This window comes from Melanostigma gelatinosum (assembly GCF_949748355.1).
Source record: "Melanostigma gelatinosum genome assembly, chromosome: 8".
Classification (NCBI taxonomy): Eukaryota; Metazoa; Chordata; class Actinopteri; order Perciformes; family Zoarcidae; genus Melanostigma; species Melanostigma gelatinosum.
Window position 1 is genome coordinate 8218466 of NC_136641.1, and position 24665 is coordinate 8243130.

The window sequence follows — 24665 nt, forward strand, 5'->3', positions numbered from 1 at the left end:
TTTGAGTTCACCTGCGCAAAACATTGATTTGAATAGAATTTAATTTAATTTGCAGTGCTCAAGAATTTGCAGCTCTTCCTGCAATCAAGTTCCTCTTGAGTTCAGATGCAGATCACGAGTACTGAACATGCATCACAAATGAGTTTTTTGCAAATCATTTTATTAAATCACTATTTACAGGCAGTTGGAGTTCTCACTCTGAGCTCAGCTGAATGCGTCCGTCTCCTGCTCTGCTGCTTTATTTCCTCAAGTGAAATCTCAGACAGTATTGTGAATTCTCCCTCTGGATATATTCAGCTTCATTTAACTACAGGAACAACCAGGAAGTAAAGACGTGATACAGGACGCACGAGCTGAATTCAACCATTTGTAAGAAGTGTTCTATTGCTGTGCACCACCGAATATGGCTTTGAGATCTCATCTATTGGGCACAATGGTCCACATCATACAGGCAGTCGCTACCTCTCTGGTTCACATACAGCTGTGTCTCCACGTTCCATTCCAGCACAGGACCATCAGTTATCCAACAATCACACGCAGCGATGTTACCATTTTCCAACAGTCAGCCAAACAAAAACAACCAGCATTCATTAATCTTGGGACGTGGACATTGTTTGTTACATCTCACTGTTTCTAACAGTGCCAAAATACAGCCATTTGCTGTTCGAGCAATCGAAACCGGCTGGAAAAATACAATCTTAGTTCATTTCATTCCGTCTCGTTCACTTGTACCTGAGTTCTCCTGCTGTACTGTACGCCAGCGAGAGACTTGAAGAAACGAGGTGGAGACATGACGGAGGGGCTTGTGAAGCACAGCAGTGAATTCATTCACCCAACTGACCCTCCATCGAGCTGCTGCCGACACCACCTTCAAATAATGACATCTGAATTAACAGATATATACAGGTTGATTTTAAAAATGGGATTTTGGTTCATTTCGATTAAAATACTGCTCTGACATTGCTACCATCTCATAGAAAACGGCATAAAAGCTACTTAAAAACAGACTGAAATCCACAATCTCCTTTTCATGTCATTTTTTTTGCTTTTAGATAGAAACAATGATGCGACAGTCCAAGGAAGACAGCTGAAAAGCTTATTTTAAAAAAGAAAAAGAAAGACTAACCGTAAACAGAACTTATCAGATATACAACTTGACACACATGATCCTTCGCCTCAGTTTTTAAAAACAAAATGGTAATTTACATATTAGGGGTGCACTGATAATGCTCCAGGCTCAGTTAAAGGGCCGGTACCGGCTAAGTACTCAGCTTTGTTGGTGTGTTTTACTGCACATCTGACTCAAGCTGCAGCCCAGGATGTCAAACCAAAACAGTCATTTATATGAACCAAAATATGAATGATCCCTATTTCATGAACATGCAGATGCCGTTTATTTTTTTAAATCTCAAAAAAATGAAGACTGCTTAAAAGAACAGGTTCTTGGTGGTGTATCTGTAGATATCAGAGCATCCCTAGTATAGATAATTAAAGACAAGCAAGAAAAACAAAATCATTTTGTGAGCAAACATCTGAAAATTAAAAACATGTATGTAAAAGGTGTGACGGGGATGTCTGGCATTATTAATGGGCAGAGGCAGCTCATCTTGCTATGGCCCGTCACTCCTCTCTCTGCCATCCTTTGTCCGAGTCTTTGCTTCTGCCTTGCGGCCGTCCTGAGGCGGAGCCGCTGGGCACTGAGGGAGGAGAGCGCTGGAGGCGAGGGGCGTCTCTTAAAGGGATAATCACAGTGAGTCCAGAAGATGTCCATTATCACAGTGTCAACCGGGCTGGAGTGAGGAGAGAAGAGAGCACATTTCCATTTGACTTCCTCCTCGAGTTCCTCGCTTCCTGTCGGTTCCACACGATCGCACAGTGGGAAGAGTCGGGCAGCAAGTGCGGCTGTACTCGCGGCCCATTCGATATAATGCAACTGAAGGAAGGACTTTTTTAAGAATACAGTGCTGTCGTTGCTTTCTGTTGGCCGTTGATCTCTCTCTCTCTCTCTCTCCCCACAATGGCTGGGCGGCCCCAGGGCCCCCTTATCTGTGCTGTCGGAACCCTTGGGTGCCGTCGGGGCCGGCTGGCTGCCGGACAGTGTGATTGTTTGATCGGGTGTCATCTGAAGGCAATGTCGAGTTATTGCGCCCTGCCCTGGCAGAAAATAAGATGAAACAGGAATTCATTAGCAACAGCAGCCTTTTAAACGTGCCAGCTGTTGGCAAGTTTCCACCATTTTTCTTTCCAATGGATGTCTTTCTCCTGAAGTATTCTAATTACAAGATCCCTGTATTCTAACATGATTCTAATTATAGTATTCCCTCTTGGTTTTAGGGAGTTAGCTTCAAGACAGTGTTTTTCATTTTCCTCTGATTGTTCTTTTTTTTCATATAAATGTTGGCACAATTCAAATCCAACCGAGGACAAACAAAAATAACATCCTCTTATTCAGTTCATTAAATGATATACGATTAACGAGAAACATGCAATCAATTTCTGCAACGCTGCATTAAACAGCTTTCTCTGATTATCGTTAGGATCCACCTCCTGTCAATCAAAACCAAGTCTGAAGCTTATTTATAGTGTTCACATGTGTTTTTTTTATATAGAAACTGATGTAGTTTCCATCTAATTCAAGATTGTAGTCTAAAAGTAGTACAGATTGGGAGTGAACACATTCTGAATCACAGGTCAAATTGAAAATAACTTTGATTCTGAAATAAGAGTAATATATGACACTGTGCATTGGTGATAAACACATTTCATTAATCATTAACCAAAGCATATTAATTACTGGAATCAAGGTGAATGGAAAGACTCAAATAATGCCTACTCATGTGCTGCCTCTTTCTCTCTCTATTGGATACTTGGATCACAAAAAGTAAAACAAAGTTTTCAGCAACTCAGTCAAATTCAATTTCAGTCAAATACACCAAATGCAAATGCCCTTTGGCAAGGTGTTATCAGGCTGCGAGTAAAACTACAAAAATATTTTGTGGATTATTACCTGTCAGTGTTGGGTTTGTCCTGAGGCGTCTCATCCGGGCAGGCGCTGCCTAGTATTCTCTTCCTGGCCTCGGCGTACTCGGCCTCGCGCTGAGCCAGAGACTTGACCTGTGGTGTGGGCCTGTTGGGATTCGAGGGTGATCCCAATGACCCGTTGCTTGCAGGCCGCTTCAAAATGCGTATCTGAGGTGGGGGTGCTGCGGGTAGAGAGTCGTCCTGTATCATCACGGTGGTATTCAATGGAGATCGTGGGGAATTATCACTGGACTCCCTAGAAGCAAACCCAACAGGACCCAGTACAACAAAAATGAGTGACGTGACAGACAGGAAGAGGCCGTTGAACCGAGGGAGGCTTCGATGGCCAAAAGACTTGTGACATCAATCCAAATACATAGTACATGGTCCAGCATTTCTGAAGAAAATTTGAATTATTATGTCTTAATTATCAGGATACACACTAGCATTGAGGTCACTTGAAAAATGTATCAATGGATGAAATAATTAATGTACTAATTTAAATGGATTGTGCTTCCCTAAAAAAACACATTGGCTCCAGGTAGATCACCTGTAGGGTAAGATAGTGAGTGGCTTTAAGTCACTGGTAAAACAAAAGTATTTTGTCCAGGTGTGCACTTTCAAACAAAACAGCATTGTTTTGAATGTTAATGGACGCAATCATTTAAAAAAAAAAAGTCACATATTTGGGCCACGTTTCTTCTACCTTTAAAGGCCTTACTTTTCTTTCTGGCTGATCCTTAGCTTCTCTTCTAGCCGTCTTTCCATTTCCTGTTGAAACATAGCGCAGACATGTACTCATGAAAATAAACAAACATGGTCCTACTGGGTAGAGAGAAAAGTGCGGCAAGTAAGTAGGCAAGTCTGAGTGGCTGGAAAGCAGGATTCAGTTAGAAGCTATTTATGATGTGTAACACAGCTGCCACGGTGTAACAGAAAGTGCTCATATAGCCACATTAGCCGGATGATGTAACCGGCGAAAAGTGTTCATTTAAGGTTTGATGAGGAGCATTTTACACGGACTTACAACATGAAGATGTTTTTTAAAATCTGTAACTTCAAACTGACGAGCGCCTGACGTTCACGCTCGTTTCTTAGAGCCACGTTATCGGCGTCACGAGCTAGCCACAGTGTGCCAAAACTACATCGACTATAGCTAATTTTAGCTAAATGTTACCAAATAGCAAGTGTGGCGTCAAAACTAGCTCGTCCCCGGCAAGTTAGTTGGCAACATGGCCGAAATGATTGCCCCACAACAACTTGGTACAGGTTAACACCAAGCTGACACTTTACAGTAGTATGTAGAATATAAGCCAGGCTCCATTAAAATGTGCCAAATGAACGAGAATCTAACCGTTGTCGTGCACATTTTGCAAAGTTACTTATCTCGACTTTGACGGTAAAATGTCGACCTACTAAACCGTTCACAACGCTGCTCGTCTTCGTTCACAGAATGGTTCGGTTCGTGAATCAATGTTTAATATTAACGTTTTAAAATGTATGCCAAATTTAATGTGAGACGAGAGTGTGACGTGGAAGCATCGTGGGACTTGTGAAGTGTTTGTACATTTGCCAACACGTAAACTAACAGTGAACAAATACATTGTTCACGTTAGCCTTGAAATAAATCGCTAGCTTAGCATTAGCTAACGTCAACCTAAGCATTTCAACAGGGAACTCTTATTTCGTGGGTTTAGCTCGCATCATGTTACTACAACCGGTTCGTTACCTTGTCACCGTTGGCTAATAATCAGGCATATTGACGTTATTTCATTCGCTTCATTCACTTTGGCTCGTTAGCGTTAGTTGGCTAACTCCACGTTAAGCCCGTCTCGCGAGCGAGCTAGCTAGCGTTACTTGACGTTAGCTCGCCAAGTTTCTTAAAGCTAATGCTAGCTTTAGCCACATTGTTGGTTCGTGAGAGTAGTTGAAATAGATCACCGTTATGATAACTTCTAAAAGTAACCCTGCACATATAAAGACGCTACCGATACAATAGTCACCTATAGTTTGTGGTATATTGCGCCTTTCGTTATTTACCCCACTATCAGCAGCTTCTTCCCAACTTTCTGCGACCTCCTCATCCATGTTTCATGTTGCTCAAGCACGCTGGAGCTGGACGTCCTGGGCCGCTTCAGACCCGCCTCTCGACCGTCTTTGACATCACACTGACGGGTTTACCGCCTGATACCCCCCTCTGCACAGCTGGTTTTAGGAGTGGGCCAAAAGTGGCAAGTCAACAAAGAACAAATTATGTGACGTTATTTTGTAAGAAAAAGTAAAAGATGCCTTTTATTGTTGGCTCTGAACATGTGATATGTGAACTATGTTTAAACCAGCGACTGATTCCTTATTGGCTGCGGCCCTCGTCCCTATTTCGAAAAGACAAACGTGAATATCGAAATAAATTGGTTGTGTAACAGTATAAAAGAGTAAAATAATTATAGTTTGAAAAAAAAGTTTTGCATGTCTGCTTATTTCTATAATTATAACTCTGTAAACAGTCTTGCATCGTTAGATTATTCATAGTAGCCTTTCATGTTATGGCCCAACCTCCCATACCTTTGCTATTCTAACTTTTAGATGTGACAGACGGATTTTAAACTACAATACTGTTGCATTTCCTTTTTTAAATATAATTTTTATTGTCATACATTACATTCACATGAATAGAAAATAAAAAATTTAAAATCGAGCAGATTCAATTATTTCATTTTGACATTGAATTATGCTCCCTAATACAGGTTATTAAGTTTTATGAAAAACAATAAAATGGCAATATTTTTGGAAAAAGACAAACCTCATGTGTAAATGTGAGCATATTTAACGACACACTGCAGTTATGATTTTGTGACTGTAAATCTCCTTTTAAAAAGTCAGGTCAAATTAACATTGTTTCATCAAGCATTGCCTCAGTTTTGTGCCCTCAGTTTGGACACATGGGGGCGGTGTGGGTTTGTTGGACCACCGCTGAACAACACAGTGTCAGTGCAGGTTGAATGAATGAATCTGTTCACTTCTCAAGGATCTAATGAAGTAAGGTAGACCTTCTGCAGCATCATACACATATTTGGTTTACATGGAATTGTAAGAATAATAAAAAGTGACTGGCAACAAAGTGCATATTTTTTATTTCCTGGACTCTGTACATTGGCTGACTAAACCGCTACTGGTTACACACATAAATGTTGTTTTATTGCTACCGGAGTTATATTTGCTTCCTCATTATCAAATTTGTGTCTTCTGATAAGAGAGGAATCAAACACTGTAACAGGGAATTGGAGCCCAACTGATGTTTATGTCAGCTGTTCTTATGCGTCACATTCTCTTATAGTCTGAGGTTTTTCTGTTTTATGGTATAAGTATTTGGTTATACATATGCCAAATATAAATGTTTACATTATCAGCCAATTGCACTGTACAGAAGACTCAAGATTTGTTTTTGTAGGTCATGAGTTGAACCAGCCTGCAGACCTGTAAAGGTGTCATAGACGCTCTGATCGCTCAAGTCTGTCCTAAAACAATAGCCAGGTGCCCGTATGTACAATGAATTCAGTCCTTGCTTCCAAAGAGCCATTAAAAAAAGCCCCTTTCTCTTGCTCGTCCAGTGTAACTCAAAATCTTTGTTTTATGCTACAAAAAAATCTAAAGTTTAATTGAAGCTTTAGCAGTCTGAGTGAATCAAATCAAGCCGATATCTTCCAAATGTACAGCCTTTTTTGAATGAAATATCTTGTTTGTGTTCCACAGACAGTGTTTTACCATTGAGCCGCGGTGGAAGATGGACATGTAACAAAAAGATAGAATTTGCCATTGAAGAGATTTCAACATTGGAGGATTTGTCTAACTCTGACTCGTGACTCATTTTATCTTAAGATAAACTTTGGAATGCATTTTTGCACAAGTCGAGGACTCTGGATTTAGATCCAGAGGGAGCCTGTTAGGAAGAGATCTACCCTTGAACCTATCCTTTGATGACTAGGACCACACTTTGTTGGTTCAAAAGTCTTATTTGAAAAATCATATTAAATGTTCTCTGTAATATGTTGTAGGAAGACCCCGATGAAGGCCACGAGCCTGAACGACAAACTCTTAGACGGGACTTGAAATTTAAACCTTTTGTTTGCAAAGGAAATGTAAATAATACACAGACTGTGAAATGAAGTGGTATGGTGTTTATTTTAAATGCAGGAGGGATTTCTCATTGCAGAGCAAATCCATTTCAACAAGTCAAAATCAATTGTTTTGTTCTTTTTGTTGTAAAACATGGTTTCCATATTAAGTGTTAAGCTCAAGATTTCCTGTTCATGAAGTCAGGATTTCTGTTTGTAATGCTGTTTTATAAACTGGTAACCAAACAGAGTTTCAGCTGAAGGATTAATATCATGCATTGCATTAATACTTAAAGACACAAAAGACTTTGAAGTTGTATGTTGGCTGCTGAATGGCTACTGAACGGGAAAATTGTTCCTTGCAGATCATCATAATTAAAAGGACTTTTAATGCTCAACCAGCTGCAACATTGACCCCCACAGCAGTGAGCGCTCTAATGAGACTAAAGAATAATCACACTAGTGAACCTAAAGCCAATGCATGCTGGCAGTCAGGGTTTAACATGATGCAAGTCTCTGTGAAGAAAAGCAACAAAGAGACCTCTGCTCTGAACACTCAGATATTGAAATATAAACTCAGGGCTCTGATGACAAAGAGGCTAAGAAAGGACAGAGATGATGATGATGAGACCACTTTTTAGTGATTCATATTTACGGAACATTTTTTTGTAATTCGTGGTTCATTCAAAAATGTCCGAGCTCTTGTCTCTTCTGACAGTCTCCATCATGAGCACTTGTGGACGTAGTATCCTGTCACATATCCTATGATGTAAATGGACACCAGTGCAGCCAAAGCTCCTGCTGCCTTCACTGCGACTCCCAAGCTGCCGTTACACACTCTGTTGTAGATACTGTGAATGTGACAGAGAGCGAGATAGAGAAAGAGTCAGGTCAACTGTGTTCATTCTAGCATTATTTCATGACCTGGTTTCACCACATTGTCACTTTATTCTGACTAATGATATTTTACAAAGCTTACTTTCTTATTTAGCATACAAACGGTGTCAGGTTTAAAAGCTAACTTTGTATTTTGTGACTTGAGATTCATCTTTTTTAACCCCATTCAAACTTATACATTAGTTGAGTCCATTCATGTCCGAGTATATGGTTTTATCTCATCCACATCTTCCTACGTCTCTATAGGTTTGTTCTTCAGTAGCATCAGACAATCCTCAACAAGATGAAAACGTTCTGTTTGATGGTTGGCGTCTCTTTGTCTCACCTCATCTCGGCAGACTGCGTTGCCTCTACGTTCATGTTGATGTTGTCCTCGTTCCAGCGATCATATTGCACGCTGCCGGCACTGTTGGAGTCCATGAGGGAAGTCCTTCCTCTCCTCAGAGGTTTATCTGCTGCCTGGAATCAACCGGTCACTCAACGCGTCACTGCTTGGCCTGGACACGCAAACTGTCCATTAAGGTCTTTTGACTACATGGACAGAAAATGTTGAGTTGAATATGGCATCATTATGTGTATGAAGAGAATCAAAGGTAACTTACTGCTGTCAATTGCTGTCAACTGTTGTCCAAAGTACATAACAAATCTGCATGCATTGCACAATTGGCTTTCAATAAAATGTAAACATGTTTTACATAATATGACATTCTAAATTAGTTTAGGTGTCAATGAATCATGTCAGACAAGTATTCACAGCGTTTAATCAGTCCGGAGCTAAATCAGACCACATGAGTGAAATAATCGGACTCAAAAACAAAGATTTGATGATTGTCACCCAAAGAACTAATCCCAATTACATCCCTACATTCAAATACACTTAATTAGGGCTCACCTGTATGAGTCGGAAACACTCAACCTGCCAGGACAGCTCTGCTGTTCCCTTTTAAAGCCACGACTGAGAATGAGGAAGCCTGCTCCTTGGTATGAGACCTTGGTCATGGTTAATGTGTTCACTGAGGTCAACCTGTCATAAATCCATTGGTTGCACTCCAGCTTTTCTTATCTGACTCTTTCTCAGTGATAAAAGGCAATTTATGCTCTGTGTGGTTTGTTTATCTCCGGTTTCATCACATCCTGTGCCGGTAATAGACTGCAATGCAAAAACACCTTTGTGTTGTAGATTTTCATTATACTCCCTCCCCTGTATGAAAATGTGTTTTGGTTGAATATAATATCACTTTGTAATGGGATTCAGAATATGCTGGAATACATACAAAAAATATGTCGTGCTGCCATTTGTGAATTCATTCACAGGCATTAGCACATTTCTGAATTTTTGAGTTAGCAATGTTTTTGTATTTCTATAAAACTATTTAATGACGCGACAAAAGAAGGTTTACAATCTTTCCTTGAACAATTCGAGTCTTCAAAGCCACAGAAGAGGCCTCGGAAGTTCCTTTAATCATTTACAGTCTATGAAGCTGACAAGGAGCAATGTTATCTAACAAAGAGTAATTGAACTATCCCTCAATAACACCCATACATTTGATGAAGAGATTTTTGAAACAAACTATTCTTGAACACCAAGTGGAAAGTACACATGTATCACAAGGATACCGTTTCTTTATGTTTTTATTATAGACTGAAGAAAAACTGATTTTTATATATTAAAACATATTATATTATATCATATCAATTATATTACATTGAACGAAGTCATTGGCCAAATCCCAATGTCCCCCCTTACGGACTCACAGACTTTGAGGCGCACTCCCGCGAAGTCCGTGAGGGTTTAGGGATGTCCCACTGTCACATCATCAAGTGTTTGAGGGCTCTCTAGCAGACATTTTGAGCCCTTTATGAACCCTTTCCGTAAGTCAGCGTGGTATGCTGACTTAGCCTAAGGGAATTACCCACAAATCATTGCAATGTGACGTTAAACATGGGGTAACCAGTGGAGGCATGGAGACGTAAAAAAAAGGTAAACAAAGAGGACGGCTCACATGTGTTCAGAAACATTAAGGGTTACAAATGGAACAAAAAAACAAACATGAAATCAGAAGATATGTATTTATTTATTCACCAAATATTTGATTTTGTCATTGAAGCTGTTTTGACAAAAACGTGTAAATAGATAGATGAAGTTACCTCTCATCTTGTGAGGAAAGAGCCAGGAATACTTTCAAATCAGGGAGTACAAAGTATAAAATAAATACCCACAATTACACATCATATTTCTTGTCGTTTTTATGGTAACGTGATATGTTGCAGCAAAGTGCTGTCCCATTCCTATTTACACCATCTCAAGCCCTCACAGTCTCTCACACTCACCAGGTGACGTCAGTAAGTCCTTGAGGGTTCAGGGTTTGAGGGTTTAGGGGGCGACATTGGGATTTGGCCATTGTTTCACGTCGGACGTTTTACAGACGTTACTCAGGCCTCAATACTTCCGGTGTGCCATAATACCGCTGCGCATACATCAGGTTTGTTTAACCATTTCACCTGCTCGCTGGTTAATATCATAATTGTATGTACTCAGGCCTTTACGTACAGCTACGGACACAGTCACATGTTATTTAGTTTACAGCTCTACCAGCTGTACTATCTACTCCCTTTAAAAACACGTAATTAGCTCCAGAAGTTGTTTAGCAACAGTCGACCATGCTAGTTTGACCTAGCTAACGTCCACTAACGTTAGTTGTTGGCACCATCCGCTGGACTCACTCAGCGGGTTTAACGTTATAAGGAATTAACTCATCTTCCATTTCGCTGAATGTGCGACCTTAATGGTACCTTTTGTAAATCAATCATGACTTTATTCAGCCATAACTCTGAACTAGCGGGCTAACGTTATGTAGCTACGTCTCCTGACATCTGGCCTGTTTACGTTGGCTACCTGCTAGCTAACTGGTGTGCTGCAACGTTTAGCTAACGTTAGTACACTTTAGCTTAACATAAATAACGGAATGCCTCGTGCTAAACTTGAGATTTTGTTATTTTAGGCTGCCTTGAAACATCTGGCCGGGGACAGCAGATGGAAATTAGCCACTCTGGCTCACTTACAGTGTAACTGTTGATTAGTGTGCATTGTCCCTGGAAAATAAAAAAGAAATAAACTTGTGTCTAAATAATGGTATCACATGTATATGTCGTAAGCATGATCAGCGTTACGTTTGCAATATAAGTGTTTGGAATTGGTTCTCGCAATGCATTGTGGTCGGACAGCCCGGGGAACAACAGGCGAATAACCTGTAATTTATTTATTTATTTCATTTATTTAAAAGGGACCATGTACAGTTTAAACATAAATGTCTCCATTCGATGCACTGTACCAGATTATAGTTTAAGCTAATTTGCATCTGCAGTCCCTTGGCAGGTCAAACAAGGACAGAACAACAACACAATAAAAGGAAACGACATAATATAGAGATATACCACAAAAAACATACAGGACACCCAATACAACACTACACACAAATAGCACATCAAAAATGAATGTGTGTCAATAAAATCAAATCATAAAAGACCACAAGAATTGAGGTCAGTGTGTGCAGTGTTGTGCAGTTTTTAAAAGACTTTTCAAGTTGGTTTTAAAAGTGCTAATAGTGCTGCAGCTCCTCACAACGAATAGAGTTGACATTGGTTTAAAACCATTGCAACAAATGTCAACTTTTATTTGAAGTCCTTAATGGCACTATGTGGTTATTTAACAACTGCTGATTTCCAACGATGCCTCAAAATCTCACATTTTACCTTAAATCTGCGACGTTTTAATTGTTCCTGTATTGGCCAAGGGAGTAACAGTGGGACGCTTCTCTGTCATGTCTCCATTATAACTGTATTGGTCCAAGCTGAACTGAAATGACATCTAATAAACGTGTGTGTGTGTGTGTGTGTGTGTGTGTGTGTGTGTGTGTGTGTGTGTGTGTGTGTGTGTGTGTGTGTGTGTGTGTGTGTGTGTGTGTGTGTGTGTGTGTGTGTGTGTGTGTGTGTGTGTGTGTGTGTGTGTGTGTGTGGAGCAGGCGGTGGAGAGTGGACGCTGATGGGGGACGAAAAGGAGACCTGGAAAGTAAAAACTCTTGACGAAATTCTACAGGAGAAAAAACGCAGAAGAGAATTAGAAGAGAAAACAGATCCCAAGCGCCAGAAAAATGTAAAGTATCCCACATTTAATGTAAAGCCCATGTGACCCCTACACGTTGATAAAGTGTTAAAAGTGTCTAATCCTAGCCTCATTTTTATTTGTTGTAGAATTTTCCATTAAAACCTACCATGGTAAGTTTAAAAAGAAATGATTGGAAATGGCGATTGTGTAATAAATGACTACATATAGATATTATTCTTGGTAATAAATATGTGTTTTATCTTTATTATTATTGAGTGCTTTTATGTAAGAGTTGGATAATCCATTCTCTAGATGCTGTTTCAGAAGCTTTTTTCAATCACATTGAAATGGTTCCAGTGGGGAATGATGCATATGTTTTATGTATCAATATATATATTTTCAAAGAAATTGAATAGTGTTTGCTACATTCCAAATAGGCTGGTAGTTGTATTGACTTTCTTATTTCTCATTTTTTAATAAATGTGTTTATTGGGCAGTTGGAGGAAAAAGCAGTTACAAGAAATACAATATACACGTTTTTTTTTTAAATATTTTCAAAAGTAAACTTAACAGTGTCATTGCCCACCTTTATCCCCTCTTAGGTCTTTAGCCCACAACACAATTGAAACCTGTAGTGTGCCTCATTTATCACTCTGAATTAGCTGAGGACATTTTAATAATGCCTCCCACGCTTTAACCACATATTCTGCTCTTCTTGTCTTGCACAGTCCACACAGGGCCCTGTTCCACAGGCGGATGATCGTGAAGCCAAACGAGATACTCCGGAGGAAGGAGAACTACGGGATCAAAAGATGGAAATAACAATTCGTAATTCCCCGTACACACGGGAGGACTCGACAGAGGACAGGTATTTGCAACTGTAAGAAACTAACATGAGTGTATTTCTATGGTGGCAGTAGTGTACATGTAATACTTAAGGATTCAAGGATCATTTATTGTCATTATGCAACGCAGGGATGTACAAAGAAATGCAGTTGTAGCCCATTTGCAACACAAGAAAAACATGACAACAAAACAAAAAACACCAAAGTATGTATGTCATGGTTTAAAAATGATGTGCAACAACACAGTGCTGCTGACTCTTTAGAGACTCACAATGTTTCCTTCACATTTCTACAGGGGCGAGGAAGACGAATCATTGGCTATCAAGCCTCCACAGCAAATAGCAAGAAAAGACAAGTCTCACCACAGAAAGGAGGAGAAGAGAAAAGACAAAAGACGCCATCGCAGTACCTCTGCAGAAGGAGGTGTGGAAGTGCTGCTAAATAACATAAACACAAGCATGTTTTATGAAGGATTTTTTTAAGGATCTGCTTCCACTTATGGCTTTTTACTTGTACAGCAGGGAAACAAGTACGACCCAAAGACAAAGAAAAAGAGCGAGAGAACGAACGCAGGAAGCGTCAGTGGGAGGAGGACAAAGCCCGGAGAGACTGGGAGAGGCAGAAACGGAGAGAGCAGGCCAGAGCTCATTCACGCAGAGAAAGGTGAGCACCAGCCCTGGAAAAGTACCACATATCAGATTATCTAATGCACAGAAGTGTTTCTGCTTTCCACTGGAGTTCAAGCAGCATCCATGTTTTTAAATGCCTGTTTTGTTAGAGTACGTATTCAACTTGCCACTATGTTAAAGCCTTTGAGCAACATGAAATCGATCTAAATGTCTTTTTCCTTCAAATCTATAGCTTCTGTGCTCTAGTTGTAAATGTGATGTATCTGAAGTGACACAACAGTAATTGTTAAAAAAAACAGTTTATTGAGACTTTTCTCTCTCACGTTCAGGTGGTAGGATTGTAGGTGTGTTTTCTTTTTTAAGCAATTTAAGTCGAGTATGTAAACAATGCAGCCTCAAGTGGAACTCAACAACAGTTTGGGTTATGTTATTGCATTATATTAATCATTGAGTACAGCTGTGACGATGACAAAGCAATGCTGCAGCCACAAACTAACTGTATGTTTGAGTAAGATGCGCTTTATCAACCCAGACTCAAAATTAACATTGACGAGATTGGGCTTTTGGTTGTCTGGACAGACCCCGATTGGATTCTCCTGGGTTTTTTTTGGACCACAGGGACCGCCTGGAACAGCAGGAGCGCCAGCGCGAGCGCGACAGAAAGCTGCGCGAACAGCAGAAAGAGCAACGCGAGCTGAAGGAGCGGGAGAGGAGGGCTGAGGAGCGACGCAAAGAGAGAGACGGTCGGCGAGAAGGTCAGTGAATGAACATGAACGCCCCCCCGCTGGACAAGAGGCACGTCTTTTCATCTCGGATGGAGCCAGGCTAGCACCGTCAGTCTTTATGCTAAGCTAGGCTAAACTGCAGCATTGGTGAACAAGAGACTTTCCCGTCCACAGTGCCGTCTCACCATCGGATGCTACCGGATGAGTACGGTGACAAGCCAAAACAAAGTCACAGCCACAGCCGGAGTCCCACACGCATTCCCCGGGACAGATCTGAACTCAGCGAACCACGGAAAAGTGCACGTGAGTTTATACATTCATTGATTGGAATTTCACAGTTTCTAATAAATGTCTTATTTGAGTTTATTATATTTTTGCTCAACTGTGCACTCTTGTAACGTGTCAGCTAGCACTGTCTTCATATCAGAGTTTTGCTCCATGATTATAGTGGCCAAACTAATTAGTGATAACAATATTCCCGCGATGTCTAGAGAAAATTTTAAAAAGAAATAAATAATGCTGTCAGTTAAATTCATCTTAACCTTTTGTTTATTAAACAACATACGATTGTTGGCAGGTGGAGAGAGTCTGTAAGCATAATGGCGCAGGATTATTTGTGTATTAACATGATATCAATATTGAATTTTTAAATATAGTTATCATCAATATCTGTGTGTTGCAAACCCCCGAGTTTCAGCATAACTCCCACTGCGTTCTGTCAGCAGCGTCGAAGGAGGAGAAGCCAGAGGGCAAAGACCTGCTCGCAGACCTCCAGGACATCAGTGACAGCGAGAGGAAGACCAGCTCAGGAGGATCCTCTGTCGGTAAAGGCTTATAATAACTATATTATAACAAGACATGACCATTATGCAGTACTCGGGTTGTCCAATCACTCTGTCATTGTAAATGGGAAGGCCTGACTTCTGTTGTTGGACATTTTCAGTGTTAGTTAAATCGCTTCTAATTATTTTTTCTCTTGTATCTTATTCACCTTGTCTAGCATCGGGATCGGGATCAGGCTCAGATGATGAAGATGACGACGATGAAGAGGAGTCCAGCAGCCAGACTGAGGGTGAAGAAGAGGAAGGGCAGTCTGTTTCGGGCTCGGGACGGTCCGAGCAGAGTGCAGGTAACACTGTCAAACAAAATCAACTGACTAATGCTGCCGAGTCAGGTCCGGTTACACAGCGTCACGGGTTTAACACGGTGGCTTCCACCCTTTCAGAGGACGTGAGCGAGGACGAGCAGTCAGCGGAAGACTTTGAAGACGAGAGAGAAAATGGGAATCACATACCTGCCGGTAGGTAAACATGTCACCTAGGGCTGGGCGATATGGCCTAAAAAAAAAATCTCCGATTTTTTTACAAAAAATCTGATTCACGATTTAAATCGATTTTTTTCCCCCAAAAAAATTTGCAGATGACAGAAGCTGTTGAAAACAATTTTTTATTTCATTTTGTGATGATTTTCCCTCGTAGGTTGATAAAAATAAAGTGCAAACAAAACCTGAACATTGTAGAAAGGTGCCTGTAGTATACAAAAAGTATTTGGTCACTCTTTTGTTTCCCTGAATCATTTAAATATACAATTTAATTAAACATAACATTAAATGGCATTAAATAGTAGCCTTCCATTGTAAACAACTGTGCAAATGTAACTTTTTACAGTAAGCTTTTCTAACTGAATACACTGATACAAACACAGCATGAAATAAAATGTATGTGACCCTTTAACATTCACATTTTCAAAAGTGCAACATCTGTTCTAACATCAACATAACATATTTTGCACAGTAAATAAGTGCATGTAAACAAAATCAAGTGCATTCACAACATAACCAACAGTATTAAACAGTAGTGCATGTTTTTTCTAAATATTTTTTGCCAGGAAGACAAGCCTGTCTACTACCTCTGGCTTCAGGCATGCACGGTGGCATGTAACAATGCCCCCCCACACACTGAAAAGCCTCTCAGAGGGGGCACTTGTAGCTGGCACAGAGAGGTATTTCTTTGCTAAAGTACTTAGCCTTGGAAAGTTACGTTGGTGACGCTTCCACCAGTCAAGTGGATCGGTGTCTGGGTCAACCTGCTGGACCACAGGTCAGTTGTTGCGGAGTAGAATGACATCCCCTCCAGCTCCGCAGAGATCCTTTGGCGTGTACTATTGTACAGCCGAGGCAAGGCAACGTCAGAAAAATGTTTACGGCTTGGTAGCACGTACCTGGGGTCCAAAGCTTTGAGAAGGTGAATAAACCCCGGCTTTTCCACGGTGTATATGGGCACCATATCTTTTGCGATATACATCGCGACTGCATCCGTGATGGCTTTCCACCGGGCACTCTTCTTCTCATGCGGAGTACAGTTGGTGAATGTCTCCAAAATGCTGGGTTGTTGTTGTGAGGTGGCGGCGGCGGCGGCGGCGGCGTCGCTTGTGCTCCCGCGGTCCTGCTCCCTCCTCAGGGCAACAACACTTCTCCCTGCATTAAACTTCTCCGTGCTGCATTAAATTTGTTGTGCTGCTTGATTTTGTAGCAATAGCTTTTAGACAGACCTTACATCGTGGTGCTGTTTGTTCTGTGTCAGATGACACGAACCCGAACCATTTCCAGACCACCGAAGACACATTCTTGCCTCTCTTAAGAACGAGAGCTTCACTGCTAGCCGCCATTGTTTTCGTTTGTAAACAATGCGCGCGCACTCTACTACGGGAACCCAACGGGGGGGAGGGGTGGGGGCGATTTTCTCGATTTTCAATAAAACACATCGCCTTAAAGCACACATTCGAATTAATCGATTAAATCGATTTATCGCCCAGCCCTAATGTCACCTGTGACTTCTGTGAAGGGACTGTTTCTAATTCTAAGAAGATACTGAACCTTTTAAAGGCATGTTTGCAAAGTTATTCTCATGACTCAAATTACGTGCAGCGTGACTAAATTGTAATTATTTGCTTTGAGTGTTGTTAAAACCTTTTTATGTAAACAGTTTATGTCTGGAAACCTTTTTAGAAGGAAGAGTTGTGTGGCCAGTGGGGAGAGATAGTTACAGCTTGGCTTCGTCTGCTAAATACTTGGAAGTTCATTTATAATTCTTCTTTTGGAAGTTAATAAAATGCTTTGCCAGGATTCATCTCTGCCGGGTTCTTAAAGGCACAATCTGTGATCCAAGTATAGATTCTATAAAGTTTATTTTCCATGCTATACGTGTTGCTGGAGTTTTGACAGATGTCCCACTTGGCCTCACAGTGCCGGAGTCCCGTTTCGATCACGACTCCGAGGAGAGCGGTGAGGACATGGAGGAAGAGGAGGAGCAGCAGCAGCAGCAGCAGCAGCAGCAGGAGGAGGAGGAGGAGGAGGAAGAAGAGGAAGAAGAAGAGGAGGAGGAGGAGGAGGATGATGACGACGACGACGCAGGAGAGGGTGACCCCACGCCTCACTCTCAAACTCACTCTCGCTCCCCCACCCCCGAAGAGAACTACATCCCAGATTCCCCTCCAATCTCCCCCGTGGAGCTGAAGAAGGAGCTGCCCAAGTATCTGCCTGCGTTACAGGTCGGTACCAACATGCACGCAAATGTTACATGTAATCGTGTAATGCAGGTCATAAGTATGTTGAGGTCTTCAATTGCATTGTGTGTTGTTTTGTTCAGGGTTGTCGCAGTGTTGAGGAGTTCCAGTGCCTGAACCGGATAGAAGAGGGAACCTACGGCGTGGTGTACAGGGCCAAGGACAAAAAGACGGGTATGAAGAGAAAACCGCGTCGGTCCATTCGCTCTCTGCGTTCTCACACGTGTTTATTGGTGAAACAATGGATACTGCCTCCTGTTTGCAGATGAGATTGTGGCCTTGAAAAGGTTGAAGATGGAGAAGGAGAAGGAGGGCTTCCCCATCACGTCTTTAAGAGAAATCAACACGATCCTGAAAGCTCAGCACCCAAACATCGTCACAGTGAGGGTGAGAGAACTCGAACGTGACTAATTTAGGTATTAACTCTTTTAACGTTATGTGCTGCAGCGAAGTCTAACCTTTGCTTTTACTCTAATATTAGGAAATAGTTGTTGGAAGTAATATGGACAAGATCTACATCGTGATGAACTACGTGGAACATGACCTGAAGAGTCTGATGGAAACCATGAAGCAGCCCTTCCTGCCAGGTAAAGTGACACCGTGTTGAGCTCTGGGTCCAGTTCCGTGTGTGGGGTTAAAAAATGGTCCACTGCCTTTTTATGTTGTTTTCCTTTGTGCACAGCTCGGGCTTTAAATCCTCTGGCTCACAGCAGCTCTGTTAAAGCGCGACGCCTCTCTCTCTTTCAGGCGAAGTGAAGACTCTGATGATTCAGCTGCTGCGAGGTGTCCGACATCTCCACGACAACTGGATCCTCCATCGCGACCTAAAGACGTCCAATCTGCTGCTGAGCCACAAGGGTATCCTCAAGGTACAGCATCCCACTGCGGTTCTCACTCGGGCCCTCACAGACTCCACCGTTACGTGCCACTCATGAATACAGGTGTCCCATTTTTATTACAGAAGATTTAGAATATAGCAGATAGTGTGAACAATGTGGTGTAACTGTGACAGATTTTTTTAAATTTAGTTTTCATGAATGGTTAATGCAAGAAAATATGCATTCACTTTCAGGGAGCTTTGTGATTGAGACGAGTTGAATTTATAAATGAGGAAGTTCACAATTGTTGCCATTGTCTGCTATAGTAGCTGTTAACTGGTGTTCTTAGTCCAGCAGTGTCAGATTGATGTTGAACTCAAAGTGAAAGTATGATTGTTTAATATAAGCGTTGACCGTTTTCACACGAATGGCAAACACAAGTTTTGCCTTTGGTGTGACGGCCATGACTGACTGTCTGAAAATGGATTTCCAGTCAGAGTATCAGGAGTATGTCACCTGTGAATTGAGACGGTGTAAACACTTAATTAAATATTTTCCCAAAAATGTATGGAAAGAAAAAAGCCAAGCCCTTACATCAATTCAATTTATATTTTCTAATTCAAAATCTTTATTTTATACAGAAACTCTTGAAAAAGCCTCTTAATCCATCTTTCTCCCGAGCTAGCAGCAATACAACACAGTTACACAAACTGCTCATGATTACTGGAAGTCAATTGGAGCATGAATTTTTGGCAAAATGAACGGAGAGTCCATGTGTAAATAAACAAGGTTTATACAGACTATTGACAGGTTCAGTTTTATGGAAGCTGACAATAGAAAATATGAATCATACTGCATCTTGTAGTTTTTCAAATCCAATGAGACATTGTAGTACCACAATGCACCAGGGTGTCTGGTCATTTGATCTCCTATGAGACGTCAGAGGATCATGAAATACACACTAATGGAGAATCTTATTCATGCTGAGGCATCGGTCTTTTACCCAAAGTGAGTTTTACCGGTGTTGATGTGAGCTCACTGTCCCGTACTGTAGATTGGTGACTTTGGTTTGGCCCGGGAGTACGGTTCCCCCCTGAAGCCCTACACCCCTGTAGTGGTGACCCTGTGGTACCGATCACCGGAGCTGCTGCTCGGAGCCAAGGTGAGAATTACCCTTCACCCTACTCCCACGTAAAAACACCCATGCAATAACTCACAAGTACAAATATTAAGGCCATGTACTTCGGTTACGCCATCTTGATTGATTTGGTTTACCAAAATATGTATTTCCAAGTGAAGTGTAGTTTTTTTTTAAGATACCAAATACCACTGCAACACGACCCATCAGAGCTAATCCACTTTCACACACACGTCGGCTCCAACGTAGAAACGTGCCAAGCAGACTGTCTACTTTGTGTTTCTGCGGACTGCCACCGTGTTTGCTCTTCTCTCCACAGGAGTACTCCACAGCTGTGGACATGTGGTCAGTGGGCTGCATATTTGGCGAGCTCCTCACCCAGAAACCTCTTTTCCCTGGAAAATCTGAAATCGACCAAATTAACAAGGTTTTTAAGGTAAATGTCCTCATTTTCCCTTGTAAAACGAAGTAAATCCTCAGCGTAAAGGGTAAAGCCCTTTGATTTAGAGGCTGTAGCTCTTTTGAGTGTGCCTTCTGTCAGAGGTCAGCGTGGAGACGTGTAGTGCACCACAGGGTGGAGCTGTTGGCAGAGGTTAACCCAGCTCATGAAGTTCGTGAGCTGGGAAGATAACTGAGAAGATAACTATGTAGAGTTGTTTTTTTATAGTAGGGGAGGGAGTCCTTCCGAACCGTGCCGTGAACGGCAGCGAGCAGTCACGCTGCTCTGGAACAAGGTAAAGCTGTTTACCTTGGTGACCTATTGGAGGTGTCACAATTTTCCGAAATGTGGCTGTTGCTGTTTGTACTTTTCCTCCCTGCAATGATATAAGCCCACCAAATAGAGCGGTGTATGTCCATGTATGGTTCATTAGACCTGTTTTTCTTTAAGAGCAGCGCTGCTTTATAACCATAAAAGCAACCCGCCTGCTACCAAGTGGAAAACTTTTATTGTGAAGCTGCAACAGCAGGAGATTTGTGTGCATCAGCAGTAACGCTCTGACACCTTTTTGAAAGCAATCAGGAAACAGTAAAAAAAAAAAAAAAAAGGCTGATGTGAAAGTACAAACAGGAATGCAGGAGTGAAATTAAACTCCAGAGCGCAGAGATTCAGGGAAGAGCAACAAAGGAACTGAGATCAGAAAGCAAAGAGACTTTCTCTCTGGTTCTCCAGCACAGACGCACGAGTTTAGACGCTGAGGACACAGCTGAGGGGAGGAGACGCTGACGGGCCGGCGCTGCTTATGATCTGCTTACAGCATGACGGCCTCGGGGACTGATGTCATTCAGGCCTCCCAAGTCATCCTACACTCTTTACCAGTTCTGAATTGAAGCATTGAAATGCACTTAGGACTGGTTTATTGCCATGTCTGTGGTCGCTGAATACTCTTACCAAAGTGGAAATATCTCATATCCATCTCTCCTTGCACTAACAATATGCCGTCTGCTGACTTGTGTGTGTTGTCTGCAGGACCTGGGGTCACCCAGCGAGAAGATCTGGCCCGGCTACAACGAGCTGCCCGCTGTGAAGAAGATGACTTTCACAGAGTATCCATACAACCACCTGCGAAAACGCTTCGGAGCGCTGCTCTCAGATCAAGGCTTTGACCTCATGAACAAGTAGGATTCTTGAGGGCGGCCTCATTCCACACACAAGACACCACATTGCACCTCTCACACACACACACACACACACACACACACACATGCGCTGCACCGGGTTCTCGCTACACTGCAGTCAGTCCGGCTCAGGTATTCCAACCGGTTTCTGTCCGTGTACGGTGGCTGTATGGATCACGGTGTGTTCTTGACTAACCACCACAGCTCTTGCGGCCTGATGAGCACACAATAGCGTATTGTGTTATTTTTCCATCCATTATAGTTATAACGCAGACCAATATCAATAAAAAGGCAAATATCAACCACTCACATCCCGAACAGTCAGAATGAATCCTGCAGTGGCCACTTGGATGAACACATTGTTGCCCGGTCAAGTGCTGTTACTCTTTCCAGCTGTTATGAGTCAGTCAGCACATTTCTGGCAAGCTGCCTTAAAACATGACAACGGTAGCGGACGAGTAATTCATCAACTTGGCTAAGCAACAGTCCCGTTCCACACGCACACACTCACCATGGCGAGGCTCCACGCTACAGAGTAATGGGTTCATGATCATTTTTTGCACATTCCGTAGAGCAGCATTGTTTAGCAAAGCACAGAGACAAGCTTTTCAGCTCTCCTGTAAGACCGTCACCCACTCAGAGAGACTTCTGCCCACACCTGTAAATGAAAACCGAACCGCCCGGTTACCAAACAGCTGCAGAGGACGGCCAACAGCGTGTCCAGCGTGGAGGGATCACGGTTCAGTGGAAGGTTGGCGCTCGTCCAGCGCAGCTGCAAAACCTCCAGCTGTCAGAAGACTCACGGGGCGTTTACACAGCGACGGATTCATACCTCGGGGGGTCAACACGTAGAGGAGTGCTGTTTGAAAGGAAGTTAAGAGGTGTTGGGCAGGTAGACATCACATAGCGGTTTGAAATATCACACCTCCCTGTGTTTGACGTGTTTGAGGAACGGGGCCTTTGGTGTCCTGAGTTTGCTTTATTTACTACAAACTGTTGGAAGCGAGAGTCAGAGATTCCTTCCACATAAAATACAAAGACAATGTGATCAGTAAAACCTTTTCACGCTGGTGTTCCCACTGACACGGCGAAGATTCCGATCTGGCACTTTTTTTGTAGAAGGCCAATTATCACAATTGAGCAGCTCCCCATTGTGCTGTGTTGATCCTGTCATATCCAATTAGGACTCCTCGCACAAACCCAGTGGCCCCTCGTGTCCGGCCTGCACCGTGTCCAGATTGTCTGTCTAGACTTAGTTTAGTTAATACAGACGATATTAAATGTTCTAAATGTTTGGAGTGGGGATTCCTACACATGGCACAAATAAAGTTTTACCGTTTTGAATGATTACGCTACACACAGGCTTTTCTGTGTAAGGAATAAAAGTCCACACAACAATGTCAGCTGCTTGTTACCTGTGCTTCTGTATTGAGACGTGTCTGAAGTGCATTAGCTTCTCCATAGTAACGCGAGCGTCCACTGTTTTTCCAGATTCCTCACCTACTGCCCCAGTAAGAGGATTCTATCGGACGAGGGGCTCAAGCACGAGTACTTCCGCGAGACGCCGCTGCCCATCGACCCGTCCATGTTCCCCACCTGGCCGGCCAAGAGTGAGCAACAGAGGGTGAAGAGAGGCACCAGTCCTCGTCCACCCGAGGGAGGACTGGGCTACAGTCAACTGGTAAGGACATTCGGCTCCACTTTCTCCATTACACACGGCTACCAGGCTTTCCGAAAGCCGTCCATGTTAAATAGATTACAGACTTACAGGCTTCTGCTTTGTGTCCGGGTATTTCCTCCTCGTGTTTTCCATGATGAGCGCCCTTTGGGCCATAATTTCTTCAGCAGTGGTCCTACCCACCCAGAAGCTTCAGGCTGATACTGATGCGTTTGAATATAAGATGAATATTTGCACAATAAATTAGACCTTTTCATGTCAGAAGTTTTATGTTGTTTATCTCTGCTTTATTCTTTTGGAAAAGCTTGTCAAAACAAACTTTGGTACATTAAAACTCTATAAAATACCTATAGAAATATGAATTATAAACATGTTCATGCATACTTGTATGGAATACAATCAATAGGTCTCAAAATCATTCAGTTTAAGTTTTTTTTTTTCCAAAGGTCACCAGTGTTGTGTCGATCAGTTCTCTAATAAATATGTAAGAAATGAAACGGCAGGACATCAGAAGAGTAATGAAACTGACTGCGGTCGTTAACCGTGAGTTAACTTTGTTTCCATAATCTCCTCAGGCCGGCGATGACGACCTCAAAGACACGGGCTTCCACCTGACAACCAGCAACCAGGGAGCGTCTGCAGTCGGTCCAGGATTCAGCCTCAAGTTCTGAGCCCAAAACTCTTCCAGGACCACCTGGCTGTCCAGCTGAGGAAGCGAGAGCGAAGAGATCTGGGACTCATTGTCCTTTTGAAGTTGGGACAGTGTCACTGGTACACAGCTATGAACCAGATAAATATCTGAACATTTGCTACTGTTACCAAATAGTCAGGACTGTCTCACAGCAAAGACTGGTGGCTCAAGCATGTCGAATCTTCCGAATTTTCCGCTCGACTTTTTTCGGCTTCTCAAACTATTTTTAAATGTGTCCATTGTAGCTCTTAAAGAGGAGACGCGGCCGTACATCTGTTAGACGTTTAGCTCTCATCTTTGACTTTTGTTTTATTTTCCCTTTTTATATTTCACGAGAGAGGAGCAGATTTTCTAAACGGTTGGTATTTCCTGGCTGCCTGAGCTACTGTATAATGATGCAGCGTTGGCTGTGTTTTCCATCCAGCATTATGCTCGAAATTTACTTAGGACTGTCGGTGTCACTTGATGGCAGCGGGACGATGTTTTTGTAAGAAATAAAGTTTGAAACTTTGTTTTGTCTACCGTTTTCACTATATTTATAAACTCTGTCCAAGTTATGCAAACACAACCGCACACTGCCAGAGGAGAGAGAAAAATGAAGGGAAGTCGAGCCTAAAAAAACCCAAAAATCCAGCCTTGAACCCAACTTGGTAGTCGCTGTCCAAAAGTGATGTCATTCTTTGCACTGCACACTTTGTCTCAGTACGTTGTTCTTTCAGGGGGAAAGAGGCCCAGACTTTGCTCTGCTGTTGGTTTTAAATGGCTCTGCGACTTCAGAATCAAAGCTATAAATTCTTTTGATTTTGAGCTGAAGACAAACAAACA

The 24665-nt window shown here is 42.2% G+C and overlaps 3 protein-coding genes across 14 annotated transcripts; 1 reads left to right on the top strand and 2 right to left on the bottom strand.

Annotated features, from left to right (window-relative positions):
- Positions 1-155: 155 nt before the first annotated feature.
- szrd1 (SUZ RNA binding domain containing 1) lies at positions 156-5171 on the bottom strand. The gene is made up of 4 exons (XM_079273963.1): positions 5062-5171; positions 3743-3792; positions 3008-3277; positions 156-2154 (listed from the first exon to the last, which is right to left on the bottom strand). Exons 1-4 carry the CDS (start codon positions 5107-5109, stop codon positions 2043-2045), a joined length of 480 nt encoding a protein of 159 aa, XP_079130089.1. The 5' UTR covers positions 5110-5171; the 3' UTR covers positions 156-2042.
- Positions 5172-7857: 2686 nt separating this feature from the next.
- Positions 7858-8450, bottom strand: smim1 (small integral membrane protein 1; the record flags this gene model as incomplete). The annotated part of the gene is made up of 2 exons (XM_079273067.1): positions 7858-7984; positions 8356-8450. The coding sequence occupies 2 exons, from the start codon at positions 8448-8450 to the stop codon at positions 7858-7860; spliced, it is 222 nt and encodes a 73-aa protein (XP_079129193.1).
- Positions 8451-10434: 1984 nt separating this feature from the next.
- cdk11b (cyclin dependent kinase 11B) lies at positions 10435-24352 on the top strand. 12 transcript variants are annotated; one of them, XM_079273905.1, is made up of 22 exons: positions 10435-10513; positions 12053-12183; positions 12282-12305; positions 12864-13015; positions 13111-13185; positions 13276-13403; positions 13499-13643; positions 14189-14364; positions 14509-14637; positions 15060-15158; positions 15335-15463; positions 15560-15634; positions 17579-17883; positions 17982-18072; positions 18164-18285; positions 18380-18485; positions 18646-18767; positions 19771-19878; positions 20174-20290; positions 21323-21471; positions 22963-23152; positions 23725-24352. In XM_079273905.1, exons 2-22 carry the CDS (start codon positions 12073-12075, stop codon positions 23818-23820), a joined length of 2649 nt encoding a protein of 882 aa, XP_079130031.1. In that variant the 5' UTR covers positions 10435-10513; positions 12053-12072; the 3' UTR covers positions 23821-24352. The 12 variants fall into 12 exon arrangements, with proteins under 12 accessions (XP_079130031.1, XP_079130023.1, XP_079130027.1 ...); XM_079273897.1 differs by having other exon boundaries at positions 15335-15634; XM_079273901.1 differs by having other exon boundaries at positions 12864-13003; positions 15335-15634.
- The last annotated feature ends 313 nt before the right edge of the window (positions 24353-24665 follow it).

Coding starts and splice junctions, on each gene's coding strand:
- szrd1 (XM_079273963.1), bottom strand. CDS start 5,109: ATGGATGAGGAGGTCGCAGAAAGTTGGGAAGAAGCTGCTGATAGTGGG. Junction 3,278..3,742: donor AGGATCAGCCAGAAAGAAAA/GTAAGGCCTTTA, acceptor GTTTGCTTCTAG/GGAGTCCAGTGATAATTCCC. Junction 2,155..3,007: donor GACAAACCCAACACTGACAG/GTAATAATCCAC, acceptor ATTTTCTGCCAG/GGCAGGGCGCAATAACTCGA.
- cdk11b (XM_079273897.1), top strand. CDS start 12,073: ATGGGGGACGAAAAGGAGACCTGGAAAGTAAAAACTCTTGACGAAATT. Junction 15,159..15,334: donor CTCAGGAGGATCCTCTGTCG/GTAAAGGCTTAT, acceptor CACCTTGTCTAG/CATCGGGATCGGGATCAGGC. Junction 15,635..17,578: donor TGGGAATCACATACCTGCCG/GTAGGTAAACAT, acceptor TTGGCCTCACAG/TGCCGGAGTCCCGTTTCGAT.